This window comes from Anopheles bellator, chromosome 2 (genome assembly GCF_943735745.2).
Source record: "Anopheles bellator chromosome 2, idAnoBellAS_SP24_06.2, whole genome shotgun sequence".
NCBI lineage: Eukaryota > Metazoa > Arthropoda > Insecta > Diptera > Culicidae > Anopheles > Anopheles bellator.
The window spans coordinates 67,555,789-67,572,427 of record NC_071286.1 but is presented as its reverse complement, the minus strand read 5'-3'; the positions used below and the strand labels follow the sequence as shown (position 1 = coordinate 67,572,427).

General features: G+C 51.2%; 2 protein-coding genes across 2 annotated transcripts in view; one reads left to right on the top strand and one right to left on the bottom strand.

Annotated features, from left to right (window-relative positions):
• Positions 1-2,085: 2,085 nt before the first annotated feature.
• Positions 2,086-4,719, top strand: LOC131209860 (gamma-butyrobetaine dioxygenase-like). The gene is made up of 3 exons (XM_058203009.1): positions 2,086-3,189; positions 4,017-4,331; positions 4,401-4,719. The coding sequence occupies exons 1-3, from the start codon at positions 2,300-2,302 to the stop codon at positions 4,717-4,719; spliced, it is 1,524 nt and encodes a 507-aa protein (XP_058058992.1). The 5' UTR covers positions 2,086-2,299.
• Positions 4,720-5,355: 636 nt separating this feature from the next.
• LOC131207912 (protein Shroom) overlaps positions 5,356-16,639 on the bottom strand; it is a 156,488-nt gene continuing 145,204 nt past the window's right edge. The window contains exons 8-12 of the mRNA XM_058200548.1: positions 11,398-13,121; positions 8,178-8,304; positions 7,975-8,104; positions 6,631-6,897; positions 5,356-6,534 (exon numbers count right to left, since the gene is read on the bottom strand). Coding sequence (XP_058056531.1) covers positions 6,271-6,534; positions 6,631-6,897; positions 7,975-8,104; positions 8,178-8,304; positions 11,398-13,121 — 2,512 coding nt within the window. The 3' untranslated portion in view covers positions 5,356-6,270. The remainder of the gene's footprint in view (positions 6,535-6,630; positions 6,898-7,974; positions 8,105-8,177; positions 8,305-11,397; positions 13,122-16,639) is intronic.

Sequence of the window (16,639 nt, the reverse complement as noted above, 5' to 3'; positions counted from 1 at the left end):
ACATCTTCTAGCAAACGAGTGCATCCTCCAAATCATCCTGTTATTTTTTCATTACACCGTTACGTTTCACAGCAAAAGCATTGCGAAGGGATAAAGGAACGTGGAGGCTTTGTTGAATTAAAGAACTGATCGGAATGAACGGTACATAGTACGGACAGGAAAATTGGATACCATATTTGACATGATAAGGATCACGGAGCGAAATTATGGCTTAAAAACATAACACATGTGATTACGCGCCAAGGGCGTTGCATAACTTTTCGGGTAAACTTATGTAAATTGGCAAGATTGGAAAGATTGGCAAGATTTAATATATACTTTTTATTGAACATGTTTTGCATCGTGGGTTCTGTGAAGCGGGATTCACTATCAAAAATCGTAAAAAAGCAACTCCAGTGATCGATACAAATAGACAAGTAGCAGCGCTACCGTCAGCACATCATCCATTGATTATCTGTTTGAGTTGAACCTCTATAGGGAATAGCATGGCAGAAAGGAAACATGAAAGTTAATGCACGTAACATTGCGAAAAAGGGATGTAAGGTCTGTGTAGTGCACGAACGTTGCGACTATTATTTTAATTCCACTTTCATTACTGTTAATATTAATTATAACATAACTAATGCATAACACACAACCACACTACTTCTCATATTATATTATCATCATGATTATTCTAATTATCATATACTTGCAACGATTAAATTTGAGAACGAGAGCACCGTTGTGTCCCGTACACCGTAGAACTGGGTCACTGCAAATGAGATTTACTTCACGGTTACGAAACTCCCGAACGAAGAGATGGGCAGTCTGAAACCGACGACAAATATTCAAATATAAGGTGGTAAAATCCGATTAGAAGTGCAGCCAGGAGTAGATTGTGTACCCTTCTGGTATGTAAGCTAAAGAGGAAGGGTCAACTAAAAGGAACCGCAAGGCGGCGCGAGACACGGGAAATAGAAACTATTGGCAGATCGAGTGGATGAAGTAGAAAAAGAAAATTTAAATTATAAGAAACATAAAAAGTATGAGATACAACACGTAAAAACACATACACACCCACAGCGACATGGAAATACGTGAGGTGTGTTCTCTCTTTGATTTGGTTTACCGCCCGATCAATCATTAAGTACTGGTTTTTGTGTTATTTTCGATCTTTGAAAATGAAAACCAAACATGTGTGTATAGCATAACAGCGGTAACATGCTTGATAACACGGCGGTACACGCCGAAGCAGAATGAAGTAACAACAAACAAACCCGAAACAGTAGAAAAGAAGCACCGAGCGATACACATTAACAAACATATAAAGTAAGAACATGAAGATGAAGGGGGTAGCGAACATAGAAGTGAACACACACAAAAAATACAAACAGTGCAGCCGAAAGCAGCGGAGAAGCGAAGCTAAAAATCGTATAAAAAACGAAAATGAAACATAAAAAGGACAGACTCAGATTTATGGATGCAGAAGGATCAACGTGAAGATGAAAAAAAAACACACACCCACACATGAACCGTGATCGATTATTGTCTTTTTGTAACAAAAAATGATAAAAAGTGGAACATCCAAGTGTGTCTTTGGTTTTAATGTGTTTTGCACGCTTCGAGAAACTCTTGCTTTTGTGTTCCGTGGCGTGCTTAGCTTAAGGGTTCGTTGATGGGATCATCCGAAAGAATGATTATAAGGAAAGGGATAGTTTAGCTCACACTGTCCACGTCATTATCATTCAGCTTAAGTTAACTAATAACAAGAAGAAATGCAACCTTCGACCATACGTGTCTCGGTGGTCATAAACGGTTGGATGTCGTGCTTATCAGGATTTTATCGCAAGCTGCCGTCAGGCCGGCTTAGTTCCTGTGTATTTCAAACAACGTTCCTTCAACTTGGTAATTGGTTGGAGCTAAAGAACAGTGTTTGAAAACTTACCTTTGTTCTGTTTACCGAGCGAGATGCTACTCTCTGATACGGCCTCCCGGTGGATTAGGCAGCAGATTGTTGCGCGAGAAGAGCGACGTGCGCGACCCAGACACTTGTCGCCCGGATCTGCCTCAGACGTTCCGAGACTTTCACCCGCGAAGCATCTAACAAAGTGCGTGCGCGAGTATCGTGGTGCGTTTTCTCGGCCAAGGTTACCGGCGGGTTTTGTGTTTCATAGTGCTGCGATTGCACGGCCTCACGCCTCAGTAGCTCACGATTAGAAGCACGCGAACCACGTGTGCCATTTTCGACCACCGTGCTGTGAACGTACAACAATTAGTGCGCGTTATAGTCGAATCATTTTCACAGCCTTCTGCGAGAATGCTTCTTTCCCGTGCTGTGGCTTCAGCCGCACGGCTGTCGCTGAACCGTTTAGCCACCATCAAGACGCACGGAGCAACTGCTAGTTACGATCCTAGCAACCTTTGCCACCCCACAAACCGTTTCGCCCGGCGAGTTAGTTCTGGGACGGTGGTACGCGAAGCATCTTCGACTCCTCTGTCTTCGCCCAATAATCGGCACCAGCGGCTGGGGGCAAAGTCCACCATCAATTCGGAAGATTCACCTGATCCCAGTGGGGGGGTCTCGCGGACGGTGCCAGGTTCGCGCCCCTCTTTGGCGTCATCGTTCGCGTGCCGGCGACTGATAAGCGAAGCGCACGTCACGGAAGACCGGTCGAGGGTGCTGTTGGAGGTGGTGCTGCCACCGGGTGACACGCCCGATCCGTCGGTCGACCGGTTTGAGTATCCCGCCGTTTGGTTGCGGGACAACTGTCAGTGCGAAGCCTGCTTTCACGGTGGTTCTTCGAGCCGCGTCCTCGACTGGCAAACGTTCGTCGTGGATCGGGTGCGGATTGCCACCGCACAGCCGGTGGACGGTGGCCAATCGTTGGAAATCACGTGGAGCGGTGGCCACCGATCGGTGTTCAGTACCGGCTGGTTGTTGGAGCGCAGCTTCCGGCGGGAAGACGCGGAAGCGTATCTGGAGGAATGGTACCGGCCATCGCCGGTTCTCTGGGGAGCGGCCGATTTCGGGGCGGTGATGCAAGAGTTTGCGTTCGCCGACGTGCTCCACGAGGACGCAGCAACGAGACAGTGGATCGAAGCGCTCATCCGGTACGGGGTGGTCATGATCAAGGGTGCCCCCCTGACGGAGCACGAGTGTCGCCGGTTGGCCAACCGCGTGGGATTCATACGCAAAACGCATTACGGGTAAGCATTGTATCTCCTTCTGGCTGCCCGATTGGGGCAGGTCAGTAACCAACACGAGAGCGAAAGGGGGGCAGTACCTTTTGCCGATAGTTGACTCGTTCTGGCGCGCAGATGCAAAGGCTGCTCGGTACCAGAAACGGGCTACCTCCTGGTGGTGCACGGTCGCCTGGTGCATTTGCTGTTATTTGCCTCCGACGTCGGGTTGCTGCTTACGCGGCCATTCCGACAAATCTGCGGACGGTTCTCGGGACGCTCGTGCGTAGCTCCACGCTTCGTTCCGTTGTTCCCACAGCATTGAAAGAAAAGCTTTCTCTGCGCGTTTAGGGGGATTAGAGGGTGCGAGAGAGACAACCACTGTTCGCAAGCCACTGCGCACTTGCTGTCTCACACGGTTAGTTTGGAGCGAGCGGAGCCACTGGTATCGTCGAAGAGTGTCGCCATCTCGCTCCGTAGGCTACCGCCTGCTGTTGGATGCTCGCCTGGTAATCGGGAGGTACGAAACCGGATTTCAAAATCAACCAGCAATTTGCGATCCTCGTCGTGGCGCTGCGTTCTTTTGCCGTTCCGCCGAAGTATTTTCGCCACTTGAAACTTGATTTTTCCTCTTTATCCTACGTTTGAAGAGCTTCACACATTTCGGATTTCGGGGCTGGAATGCATCATTTGAGGACGCCACCGAATTTTCGCCTCCATTTTCCCACAAAACTGCTCCAGAATCGCGCTTCGCGGAAAGGAGCTTTTCCTTTCTTTTAGCGAAACGAAACAGACTGCGATAAAGGGTTGGGTTTATGTTTCTTTTTATTTATTTCCCGTCCGCCCCACATCAGCGAGGAGTTTATCGTGAAGGCCAAGGAGGGAACGAGCAACGTGGCGTACCTATCGACGCCGCTCCAGATGCACACGGATCTGCCGTACTACGATTACAAGCCGGGTTGCAATCTGTTGCACTGCCTGGTCCAATCGACCGACACCACCGGTGGCGGTGCGAACCTGATCGCGGACGGGTTCTTCGTCGCGGACCGACTCCGGCGCGAACACCCGGACGCGTTCCGGTTGCTCAGCGAAACCCTGGTCAACTGGTCCGACGTCGGACAGGACGAAGGAGGGCGCTTCCACAGTATCTACCGGGCTCCGGTCATCTGGTGAGTGTGAGGCGGTGAGGATCCTGTTGCACGTGAGGCCATCTCTAACGGACCTGCGTCTCCTTGCAGCCTTGGGCGTGACGGACGGTTGGAGCGGATTAACCACAGTGTCCCCCAGCGGGACAGCCACTTCTGTGTGGCGTCGCTCGATCACGTCGATCGCTGGTACCGGGCCATGCAACGGTTCGTGAGCGTCCTGCACCAGGAGGCCGTACAATTTCGGACAGCACCAGGCGACATCCTTACCTTTAGCAACGTACGGGCAGTGCACGGCCGCACCGGATACACCGATACGGCGCAAAGCTCACGGCACATCGTCGGAGCGTACCTCGATTGGGACGAAATCTACTCGAAGCTACGGGTCCTGAAGGGTCCGGCAGCGAAATAAAAGAGCAACACACGCGAAGGGTTCGTTTTTAGTTTCTTCAAATCATAATTCATATTTCGTTCCTCACTTGGCGCAGGGGGCGTACTACACATGCTGATAGGTTTTAGAGTAAAACGGGTGGGAGGAACAGGAAGCAGAGGAAGTGTGTCGGTCCCTGGAACCCCCCCAGGGGACCAGAGTGCGATTAAATCGTACAAGCGAGCAAAGAGAGGAAAGTGCCCTCCATCGAGTGCCCTGCAGAAGGACGATTGATGGGGTAAAACAACCGCCAAGAAAACCGAGGGCTCGACCCTTTACAATAACCTATCGCCTACAGTTTGCTCCCCTTTTCCGTAGGACGAACCGCTATAGTTTGTATATACTTTCGATAAAATCACAATATCTTTCTTATCTCTGTTAAGCTTCACTTCACTCGCGGCCAGGCAGCCCCTTTCGTTACATTTACACAACAAAACGATTCGGGGGCAGCATAATAAGTAGGTTTTTTTTACCGTAAGCATAACGATCGAGTCGTACTATTCCGTCCTTAAAGGCTACTAAACGCATCCCTTTCCACGCGCTCGTGGTCGCGGCCAGCGAGAGCCCTATCTCCTCGCTCGTGGTGTTGTTAGTATTTCCCAGCACAGGAAAGCTTTCGAAATTTGGATCTGATCGTTCTCTACGGTCTCAGCTCCCTTACTGGTGAGCCCCCTAATCAACTGCGGTTCCCTAATGGCCTGCCTGTCGCGGACGTTTGCTAGAGTTTACGAGTAATAACTTGCTAGAAGCAGCACCGTGTGCACCTAAAAATGCGTCTGCCGGGGGCTGCACACTCACCCGTGGCCGCAACGTGCTGCAGGTTAGAGTGAAGCGTTTCGAAAGCCTTGCGCGCGTGCAAAAAGCGTGATCAAGGGGGGTGTTTGGGACAAAAGCGGTGCAAAACTCTTTGAATTTCAACCTATATACCGTTGAAATGCAAGAGGCTTGTTGGGGATTGTGAGGTTTAGGCCGAACGCGTACCACTTCAACCGGTGAGTTGCTGTGGTGGCCGCTCTCCAATTTACAGCACGGCGAAGTAATAATGGTGAGGGATACAAAAGGAAAGGAACGGCAAACACAAACGCACATATTTATCTCAGATCTGTACACAAAAAATGCAGTTCCGCAGTTGCACGAATCGTCGGCAAGCTTCCCGTCCGTCCTCCCTCCATCGAGTGAGGTGAAGCAGGCGGCCAGCGATGTCTTCCCGAGCGATCACACTTGATGCGATCGCCTTTCCGGTGTTGTGTTCCAGAACGCAGCGGAACAAATTTTTCCCGAACCACGCGCGCTAGCGTTGCTCCCTTCTTCTTTTTACCACTTAAACTACACACAAAAAAACAGCCAAAAAATGTGGAACAGGCGCTGGAACACAACGGGCCTGCTGGCCTGCTGGCCTCCCTCCCGGCTCACCCGGGCTTGGTGAGTTTCTTGCACGATCCGGTTCTTAAAATGCTACCAAGAGTGGAGATACTATTCTAGAGTAAATCGCAATTCTAGCTTCTAACACGTGTCTAACCCTAAGACCGATCCCTAGCATTCACTCTGCACCAGCGTGTCCTTCAGGGCGGCCAGCTGCTCCTCGCCCAGCTTGATCTTGTCGGTGATCTCGCGCGAATCCACGATCAGCTTCGCCTTCATGTTGATGAAGTAGTCGTAGTCGGCGTACTCCTCGATCGTGAGCGCCTGCTCGAGGATGCGGGCGATGATCGCGCCCCGCCGGTCGATGTCGTCCTTCAGTTCCTTCGCCTCGGCGAGCTGCTCGAGCAGCCGGTCCCGTTTCGCTTCCAGGATCTTCTGCACAGCCGATAACGAAACACAAGAAGAATAAAACAGCGGGGATCAGTTTCAGTTGTCAGTGACTCAGTTTCCGGCTCCGGGACCGGGACCTACCTTGTCCGGGTGGGTAGCTTCGATGTTGTGCAGGGCGTTGTCGGTGCGCGCGAGCCGGCCGGAAAGGGACAGGAGCAGCATCGTAATGTAGCCAACATCGTCGACGTACGAGCGGAACTTGGAGGCGTCGGCCGGGCGCACCTTCTGCGTCACCTTGAGCGCGACATCGTTGCCGAGCAGATCGTTCGCGCTGCTCTCCTCCGCGATGCTCGTCTGCTCGTTCGTCAGGACTAGTAGCTTCTTGCCAAGGCGTTGGACAAGTTCCTCCTACGGATACAGAGAGAGAGAGAGCGTGCGTAAGTTTTCGTGCCACAAACTCTAATCTAACGCATAAACCAATAAGCGCTCAAACATAGTCAACTCAATCACTGGCGGCCACCACCGGCCAACCTACACAAAGTCTGGCGATCGTCAAAAGTCAAACAGCCACAGGTGTAGGCGGCGTACTTCTGTTTCGCCGCGTAACCGTTCGCCGGTTTGCGTAATATTTGCGCAACGCTTCCTGCACCCTCCAGCACAGTGACCTTCGATCGAACGCCATGAACCCCACACGGCACACGGCCTGCAGGTTTTGGCCACTGTTTATCAACTACTTCTGTTGTTTGACTTGAAACAGAAATCGCCTAGACACCAATGTGTTTACCAACTGAGCCCGTCTCCGTACGCTGGCCACCGAGGGTCCTAACCCGTGTTCGTCACTACCGCTGCGCTTTTTCGATGACATCGATGAGCCGCGGCCAATGGCAAAGTCGTTTAGTCATCGCCGCCACTCGCAAGACTCGATGCACGATCCGCGACTGGTGGCTGCGATCGCTGCTGCAACACTGCACAAGCACGCACGACGGGGAATGTGGCACGTTCGCTATCATCGGGCACCCCGCACGAAAGATGATGCTGCACCCCAAACACGTGGCCCCGCGTGCGTTTGCGAGCGGAAGTGTGACAAATAAAAGCGCCAAGCAGCGCGGCGAGAGCATTCTTCTCCCACAGACGGTGGGCGACAGTGGGCGACAACGGCTGCCTCCCTGACTTCGGCTGTTGTTATGCTGCCGTGAGATATCCGCTTTCGCTAGAAAGCCGCCTCGCGCGATCACAAGGCCAGACAACGACACACACGCGCTAGACGGAGAATGTGCTCCAGTTTTCCCAGGGCCTATTGGACACGGTTGGTCCAATTATCAAATCAAGCCGGATGACCACAGCGCCAGAGAGCGCCTTTTAAGCCCTCTAATTGCGGCGCCTCAATTGTACTTTCGATTTCCAAACACTGGCCAGTCGGCACCAAAAAAAAAACTCTGCATCGGGGCGGCGGCGCGTGTGGGCTTTCCGGATGCCGTGGCTTACCTTCTTCTTGGTCAAATCACAGCAATCACCGTTGATCAGGGTCATCTCGCGGCTGTAGCGCGTCATCAGCTTGGCCTTCGGTTCGGAAATTTGAAAGTAGGTCGAGCTGGACGTCAGAATATCGAGCGGGCTGCGAACGAGAGAGAAAGCGTAAGAATTGGGCGAGTGGTGGATCGGCGCGGGTTCCAAGGGGGGGGCCTTACCTTTTCTGTGGACCGCCACCTTCCGCTGGCGTTGCGGTCGATGCATCCTTCTTGAGTGGCCGCGGCGCAACCTGGATGTTGAACAGGGCGGACACGTAGTCCGACGAAGATTTGAATGTTTTCGGTGCTGGAATCGGACAGGCGGAGAGAGAGAGAGAGAGAGAGAGCGAGCGAAAGAATCTCAATTAGATCGGTATGCATCGATTTATGATAAGTGGTTCGGATCGAACACATCAAACGGTCTGGCGGTGGGGTCCAATCTCGCCAAACAGTCGGGGTGGGTGGCCCGCACGAACAAACAACGAACCCCTTTTCGGCTTCTCACGCACGCAAACAACGCACACGCTTCTCACGCAATGCCGGTGCGTGGGTTGCAAGCAAATGTGCTAATCGTCGTCTCGACGGAAACAATAGTGATGGAGCGAGCGATTGCGATTGTGCGTGTCGATGTCGATGACGAAAGGTTCATTGCAACTGGGGTGTCGATTTCATAAGGGTCTTCCAAACAAACGGAGGTTGATCGTCATCGAATACCATTAAATTAGGGCCAGGTTTGGCTTGTTGTCAGATCTTTCCGATAGATCGGACCTTTTGTGGTCAGTGATCGAATTACGCATCAACATTTATGTTTTGAAATGGCCCAACTTAGAATTTAATCACAAACATGTAACAAAACCAGACAAGATGATCGAATGATGAGTCTAAGCTTATCATTCGATCTTTTCAAATGTCAAGGCAATCTACCTAAGGACAATCCTGGCTAAACCTTAATTCGCATGCTTTCAGTAGAACTTTAACAAGTAATTTAAATCTTACATTATGCGTGCCTTTCTGAACTTATTCTTTCACATATGCATTGTAGAAGGAGCATTCTGGATCCGATTTGGTGACAAACGTGGCCATGGAGCTATATTCGCGAAAGTTAAGCAAATACGAACGCAGGAAGAATCCACTTTTCTTTAAATAATTCTAGATATGAAGATCGTCCGAACAGATTCGTCAGAAATATTAGGTTGGCTTAAAAGAAATCCATTATTTTCTCGGAAGATGGCATTAGTGATCGTGCATATCTCGTGAAGTATCAATCGTACAGATTCAACTTTAGGCTCGTTTTAAAGCTGATACTTTACACTTAAAAAATGTTTCATTGTTTATACAGACACGTCAACGAAAATATCGATAAAATCACAGAAATAATCAAAGTTGATCGGCATGTTAGGCAACGACCAGGAGCTAAAGATTAACTAACGCATAGTTTCAAGCCATTTGCGCAAAGCAGGATTAAGAAAGAAGCTCGATGTTTGGGCGCTACCCCATTTACACAAAAAAAATGATGACTCCAATTTTCATCTGCGCAATTTTAGTCAAACGGAATGCAATCGTACCATTTCTTAAGCGGATGGGTATTGGTGATGATGAATGGGATACATGCGACAATACTGTGTGAAAATAATCGTGGTCTAAGCGTGGTGAAGCAGCTTAACCGGTGATCAAACCAGGAATACCGGTTAGGAAGTTTCTACTGGGTATTTAGGTGGGACTTGAAGGGATTCGCTTATTCTGAGTTGCTTTCGTGTAACCAAAAACTAAATTCAAACCTCTACTGTCAATTACTGCAAAGTTCGAAGCTAGTAATTGACCAGAATCGACCAACAGCAGAGGATTTGTGTTCCACCAGGACAACGAAATGTCACGCACGTCTTCAGTGATTCCCCAGAAAGGCTGGGAGCTTGTTTGGGAAGTTTTAATGCATCCACCGTATAGTCCGTACCTTCCACCAAGCGACTGACACCTTGTTCGCGCTTTACAACATTTCCTGAGGGATGAAAAACTGAGATCATAAAAAGATTGTGAAAATGGATCGTCCGAGATTTTCACCAATAACGACTAAATCTTCTGCAATAGGTAGGTAGGCTAACAAAATTTCCAGCAAAAGTGTGCATATTTGACGCAAATTGTTGGACTATAGGAAACCTGATAAATATAGTTTTGAATTTCACCCAAAAATAGTGGATTTCGTTTTAGCCAACCTAATATGATGAAGAGAGCATAACTTGTTCCGTTCCTGATATTAAACCATAACTGAAGCACAGGTTTCAAAATTGCATCCGCGAAGGCTCTAAACGACAGTCAGAATTGTTTGCAAGTGACACCTGGCGTATAAGGGTCATATTTTTCAGTACTCGTTTTCATTCGATTCGACGATTCCGAAATAAAAAAGGAATTATCCCGGTATCCAAAAGACTGATCGTTTAAATTATCAATTGCCCAAGACTGCCGCTGCTGCTTTTGATCCCGCTCTGTCCCGATTCGATTTTGGAACCGGTTCCAATGCGAAAACAGTAAGAAAATCGCAGCAAATTTGGGGTACACCAACCTGACTGCTCGATGAGGTTGCTGCAATCCTCCTCCGGATGATCGATTAATTTAAAGCCGTTAACGGCCGTCCAAAATCCAACAGCCAGATCTCCTTCAAGCTTTAGAGTGATTGCCCAGCCCAATGCAATTGGTGGGATCGCGTGCCACTATTGGTTTGGGGCACCTAAATAACAATAATTACACACCACACCACCACCACACCGCACACCACATACAGATTGCCACCCCTACGCAGCGGAAATCAGCTGCCATTCTTTCGAAAGTAAAATGAGGCGCCAAAGGGTTTTTGGGGGCGAGGGCCGTCATGGGCCGAAAAACGCAAAAATCGAGGCACCGATCGAGAGGATTTCAAATTAAACCAACCCCCGCCGAAAGACCCTCCCGACCGACACCCTACTTTCCCCATTGGCCATTGGTGCGTCATGAAAATTGCGCGCATTTTCGCTTCCGCTGCCCGGTGGCCGGTGGCGTGTATGTGTTTTACCATCCACCATCCCTTTTCGGTGTGGTTATTTCCTCTCTGATTTACCGCCCTGGGGGTCTTAATGTGCCGCATTATTGGCCAGGGGCCGCCGTCGCTTCTCCAAACAAACTTTCGATTTTATCGCCCAACAACACTTGCGCGTCGGAATGGAAGAATGTGTGAGAAATCGGTGATCATTGTTTGGCCGTGCAGATCATCCCCCCCCCCCACAAACGGTCTTTAATTGCATCCCAAACCCGCGGGGGCGTGGGGGTTGATTTAGTGGCCGTTTGTTCCACTTTTGCGCGACAGATTTAGATGCCATCATCCTTCGGACCACACGGTGGTGATCAATCATCACCTGAGCCAGTGACTTACCCAGTATGGTGTGCAGCTTATCGGACGGGGACAGTTGGCTGACGAGATCGTGCGACAGCTTGTCGCAGTCGATCTCCTCCGGGTGCAGCTTGCGCGGCGTTGACGGGGTGGCGCACACGGCAACACCGTTGTTGCTGCCAAAGAACCGGCCTCCCGACTCCTTACCGGGCGTTCCGGGTGGACTGGCCGCGTGCACCTCACTCGGTGCTTCCCGATCACTGCTGCTGCTGCCGCCGGCGAACTTCTTTCGACTGCCGGCGATCGTATCGATCGTAAGCTCACTGACCGCCACACCGAGCAGCTCGTCCACGTCCTGCGGGTTCTCGGTCTGGGAGGCCGCCTCGGAAGTCGGCGCCTGCACACGCAACACAATCTCCGTCCGCTGCAACAGTCCGCGGCCACCACCGCCCGTTTCACCAACCGTCAACGAGGCCGAGCTCAGTTCACTCGCTTCGGCGGAATCGCCTTCGCCAGAAGTTAGGCCACGTACCGTACCGACACTATCACTGCCACCACCACCGCCAGCGACGACACCGCGACTTTCTCCTCGATCCTCCTCTTTGGCCACGGCTGCTGCTGCTGCGTTAGTTTCCGTTTCGTTAGCGGCCAGCGCATCGTGTGTGGACGCTCCGACGGTCGGAACAGCACTGCCGCCGCCAGCGCTCTCCGTGGCAGCGGCACACGCGCTCCCAACGGTACTCCCCTCCTGCTCTCCATCACCCTCAGCGTCCAACCGTCCGCCGGGCTGGTGCTCGAAATTGGTCGATTTTTCGGCATTTTCCAGGCAATTATGTACAGTTTGGGTTTGGGGTGCTGGCAGCGGCCACGGGCCGTACGAGTTGGCGCCACTGAGCGAGGGGATCGGGGTGGAGGGCAAGGGTGGTGGCACCTGTTGGGCGTGGGGCGTGGGACTGTCGATCACCACCGACGACGTGTGCTGATGGTTGATCGGTGCGATCGCCGTGAGCGTCGCGGTTGCACCGGTGTTCGGTGTGACCGGAAGTCCCAGGATGCCGCCCGTACCGTTGCACAGCTGGTGGCCGTAGCCGCTGTATTCTGTCTCGCCGCCGTCGCCACCGCCGATGACCGCCGATGTTTCGAGGATCTGCGTCTTTTTCAGATCGAACGACGACTGGGAGGTGTACTTCGGCGAGGTGGCCTGGATCTGGGCGTGGAGCGGCGGACTGTTGCTGGTACCGTTGAACAGGGCCGCCGGTGGGGACGGTGTCTGCGGGGTGGTCGCCATCGTCGGTGACGGGTCCTTGGGCGGGTCACCGACCGGTGACGGTGTGCCAAAGTTGAACAGCGACTTCAGACTGTTGGCCGTGGCGATGATCGGCGCCGAGTGGGAGGAAAGCCCGCCATGCTTCGTGGCCGGCTTTCCATTGTGATGGTTGTTGAGACTGTTGTTGTTGTTGATGATGTTGCTACTGTTGTTGTTGTTGTTGTTGTTGTTGGTTGAGTAGAGCGAGTACTTGACGCCGGGCGGAAGCACGTCCGGCAGGTTGCACTTCGGTGAGGCGATAATTTCCTCCGGGAAGCAGTCGGTGGTTCCGGTCGTTCCGCCGACGCCACCGCTCGTCGCCCCACCGTTGGGTCCCGTCGTGTGGTTGATGCAGTCCTCGTTCGAGGTCAGCGTCAACTTGTAGCTCCCGTGGTCCGGATCGGACGAGTGCAGCTTGTCGCGCGGCTGCCTCGGCAGATACGAAGCCTTCGAGTTGCTCCTGCGTGAAAGGATGGGGGAACAGAGAGAGAGAACGGACGGTTAGAAATCTGTGTGGCCGAAAGGAGGTGCTGCGAGCCCCGTACATTTAATGTGAAGGCCGCTGCCAGTCCGAAAGCAAAACGTTGAATGAAGAGAACTCGCCAACCAGACAACACGAACCCGGCCCCGACTAAGACGAGCCAGAGACAAGGCGCGACGCGCCCCAAACAAGTTTCACCCAATTTTCCTAACGCAAGCTAGGGGGGTGGGTGCGGTCGTTCCCGCTTCCGACAATTAACCGTTGCTTGTGGTTCATTTTCTACATCATCATTACAGTTTCCCCACCGGCGTCACCGGACCCAGTGGCCCTCCGGATTGCGTTTTATTTTCGGGCCCGGGCCCGGTCTATTTTTATTAGCCGGAAGAAAGGAACGAACGAATGAAACCAGCGGCCGGAATGAAGCGAACCGCGAACGAACCGCCGCCTTGAGAGGCCCCGTAATTAATAGGACTGCAAAAATGCGTGAACTCGAACGGATTAACGGGTTTCGTTGTGGTCCGAATTGGATTGGTTGTGGTAGGGTGCAGCCACTGGTGGCGGGAGCTTCGGGGCCGAACTTCCCGCAGTTTAGGTGTGCTCTTAATGAGCAGCCGAATGGCATTAAAATTTTATCGGTTCGATTGCCGATTGAGATGTAGCGCGAGTTCCGTGTCAATAAAACGCATTAGAATGTGCGTTCGAATGGTGAAATTAGTGAAATTAGTGAAAAACCCAACGTGAAAACGGTCCAAAACAACCGCGCGGAGATCTCCTTCTATCCAACATCAGCGCCATCTACGTCGCCAGTGAGCGGAGAACAACACCCTTTTGGTGATGTGTCTCGGATTTGCATACTTTCAGGGGCTTTTTGTCCAAGATCCCAGCCAGCCCAAGAAAAAATCCAAAGCAGCCGATATTGAACGAGTTTCTCGCCTTTTGATCGAATGGCCACGAAATGGCAAGCTACGAAATCGGATCGTAAGGGCTAATGAAACATCGATCCGTGTCCTTCTGTTCGTTGATGAAAGTGTGGGAAGGCAAAAGTAGCTAGAAAACCCTGACGCTAGATGTTATGCCCTATCCCTCGGGGTCCTTACAGAGTCACAGCGGCGCGAGAAAAAAAAAATGTATGCTCAAATCCACGTGGAAGAAACAATTATATATTGAAATGGGAATTAGTACAGAAAGGGCTTTTTGGGTCGATCAGTTGATGCATTTTAGCACCACCGAGATTAGGCGGATTGTGAGTGTCAGATCATGTTGCACGATTACCACAAGCCACAGTGTGGTGTGAAAGGCATGCGCCAAGTACCTCTATTTTCTGCGGTGGACAAGATACGCTGCGCTGCCCTCTATTAGTCTAACGCACCCCTTGTGTGCTGTAGGATCATTGGAAGGCGTTCTAGTTAGTCGCAACTCCCCCGTCGTTTGAAAAATGTGTCCCCACACTTCATGGGGGGATTTTTACATTCTTCCTCTGCCGAATTACGCCGCAAGGGTTGCTATCTAGCACCCCCTAAAGCATTTAAGTTTGTGCGGTAAGTGGTTTCGTCGCACGCCAGAGCGGCGCTCGGCGAATTTGTTTATTTGCGATAACGTAAACTCACATAACCGAGTGAGTAACCGGAGTAACGATCGACGGTTACAAATCGATTGTAGCGTGAATTTGGTAAAGGATCTTATCAGTGCAAACAAATGATGCAAATACACACTGCCCGGTGCAGCATTCGCGATAAGGAACGCGGTCCTCTCGAGAGACGAATGCCTTCCAAGACGACCGAGAAACGGAAATGAAAAGTGAATCTCATCCGCGTGTGTTTGAGTGAAGCATCGGAACAGAAGCATCGATACCAACGAGAAGGCGCAGCGTCGGGTACACAACGGGACACGATAATTGTTTAAAGAAGAAAAGGTTGTCGGAAAAATGGGAAAATTAACCAGTTTCGATCGACGCGGCGACGGGATTGTTCCCTCACACACGTCTATGAGAAACGGTTTTTTCCATAGCCAACCCGTGCCCTCGATAGACCCGGCGTGTCCATTATTTCCCAAATTTTCCGGCCCAAAACGGAGCCACCCTCGGTATCATCTGAGGGGGCCCCGGTCGGTGGTCAATGCAAAGGGCCACGCCACGCGTAGCGAGATTTAGATCAATCGACAGGGAAAGGCAATGGCCATAAAGCGAAAAGGGCTGTGATTGGTGCTTAATTTAAAACACAGTGTGAAATGATGAGAAAGTGATCGTCTGATCGAACAGACCCTGTCTGGTGCCTTGATCGTCACTCCAACCCCGGATTTGTTTCTGTGTGTTTGGCTGATTGTAGGTCAACGTGCTGGGGTAGCTGATTTCTTTGTTTGGCCATAATCATTTTTTGTCACTTGCAAGTTGGCTTCTTTGGAGTTTTTTTTGTCGCCATTTTGTTGCCTTCTATGTCCGGATACGGGTTAATGAAGGTGGGGTGGCCACGCGGCGACGGCGTAGCGCGGGAGTCACGGGATATTGTTGTGGTGGCACATTTAGGCGCCTCACGCGGCACCACAAGAAAGTCTTTTGCTAACCATTCGATACCCTACACCTAATGCGTTTGAATTGACCTTAATATGCGTCGACGAGTTGGTGGGTAAGGGTTGGAAGCTCGCATAGTCCAGAGGAGCTCTGGCGCGGTGGTAAGAATGATCACGAATTAGGTGGCACGCATTGGATCCGGATCATGACATAGGGGTCATTAATTGCGCACGTAACCAGTACTGTCACGAGTCACGAAAGAACCATTCTAAAGGTGTGTTGAGCTACTTTCAAGATTAGTTAAAACAATGTCACAAAATGGAAGTTCCCTTCTCAATACTTGGGCTTGCCGCGCAAGTGACACAAAACAATCAAACAATATATAAACACCAATACTGCCAGTTTTCTATGACTTTTGGGCGCTGCACCTACATTTTCTCACGTGTGGTGATGCATTGTCACGGCTCACGAGGCCCTCGAATGATTGGGCCAGAGTGGACGATAAAGTCCCGATGCCACATTTTATCAAACTACAATCTTGGGGCCACTTGACTTTTATTCTGAGTGGCTCTATAAAAGGAAAGGCGCCGGCCCAAGCATCCGGCAAAATTGATTGAGCCGGAAAACTCGTCTTGAACCCCCGTGCGGCGTGCGTTTCTAGGACCCGTCATAGGAGCAACAGCATGGAAGAATCCTGTAAGTATTGCCTGCGCCATAGGAAAGGTGGTCACCACTGCAACTGTACCCTGGAAATCTTCTACAGATCTACAACGGACGCTCTGCGTCCTGGCGGTGATCCTGTCGTTTGGCCGAGCGGTGGCATCGTTCGACTGTCAAACTGCTACTGGTGCGAGTGCCTCTACGGTGCCGGCCATTTACGCCCTGCCCAACAGCTGTACGGGCTACGTCACCTGCATTGGGTGGATTCAAGTTGTGGCCCATTGTCCCGAAGGATCCGTGTGGAGTGATCCAGTGAAAAGTTGCGTCAAAA

Coding starts and splice junctions, on each gene's coding strand:
- LOC131209860 (XM_058203009.1), top strand. CDS start 2,300: ATGCTTCTTTCCCGTGCTGTGGCTTCAGCCGCACGGCTGTCGCTGAAC. Junction 3,190..4,016: donor ATACGCAAAACGCATTACGG/GTAAGCATTGTA, acceptor GCCCCACATCAG/CGAGGAGTTTATCGTGAAGG. Junction 4,332..4,400: donor TACCGGGCTCCGGTCATCTG/GTGAGTGTGAGG, acceptor GTCTCCTTGCAG/CCTTGGGCGTGACGGACGGT.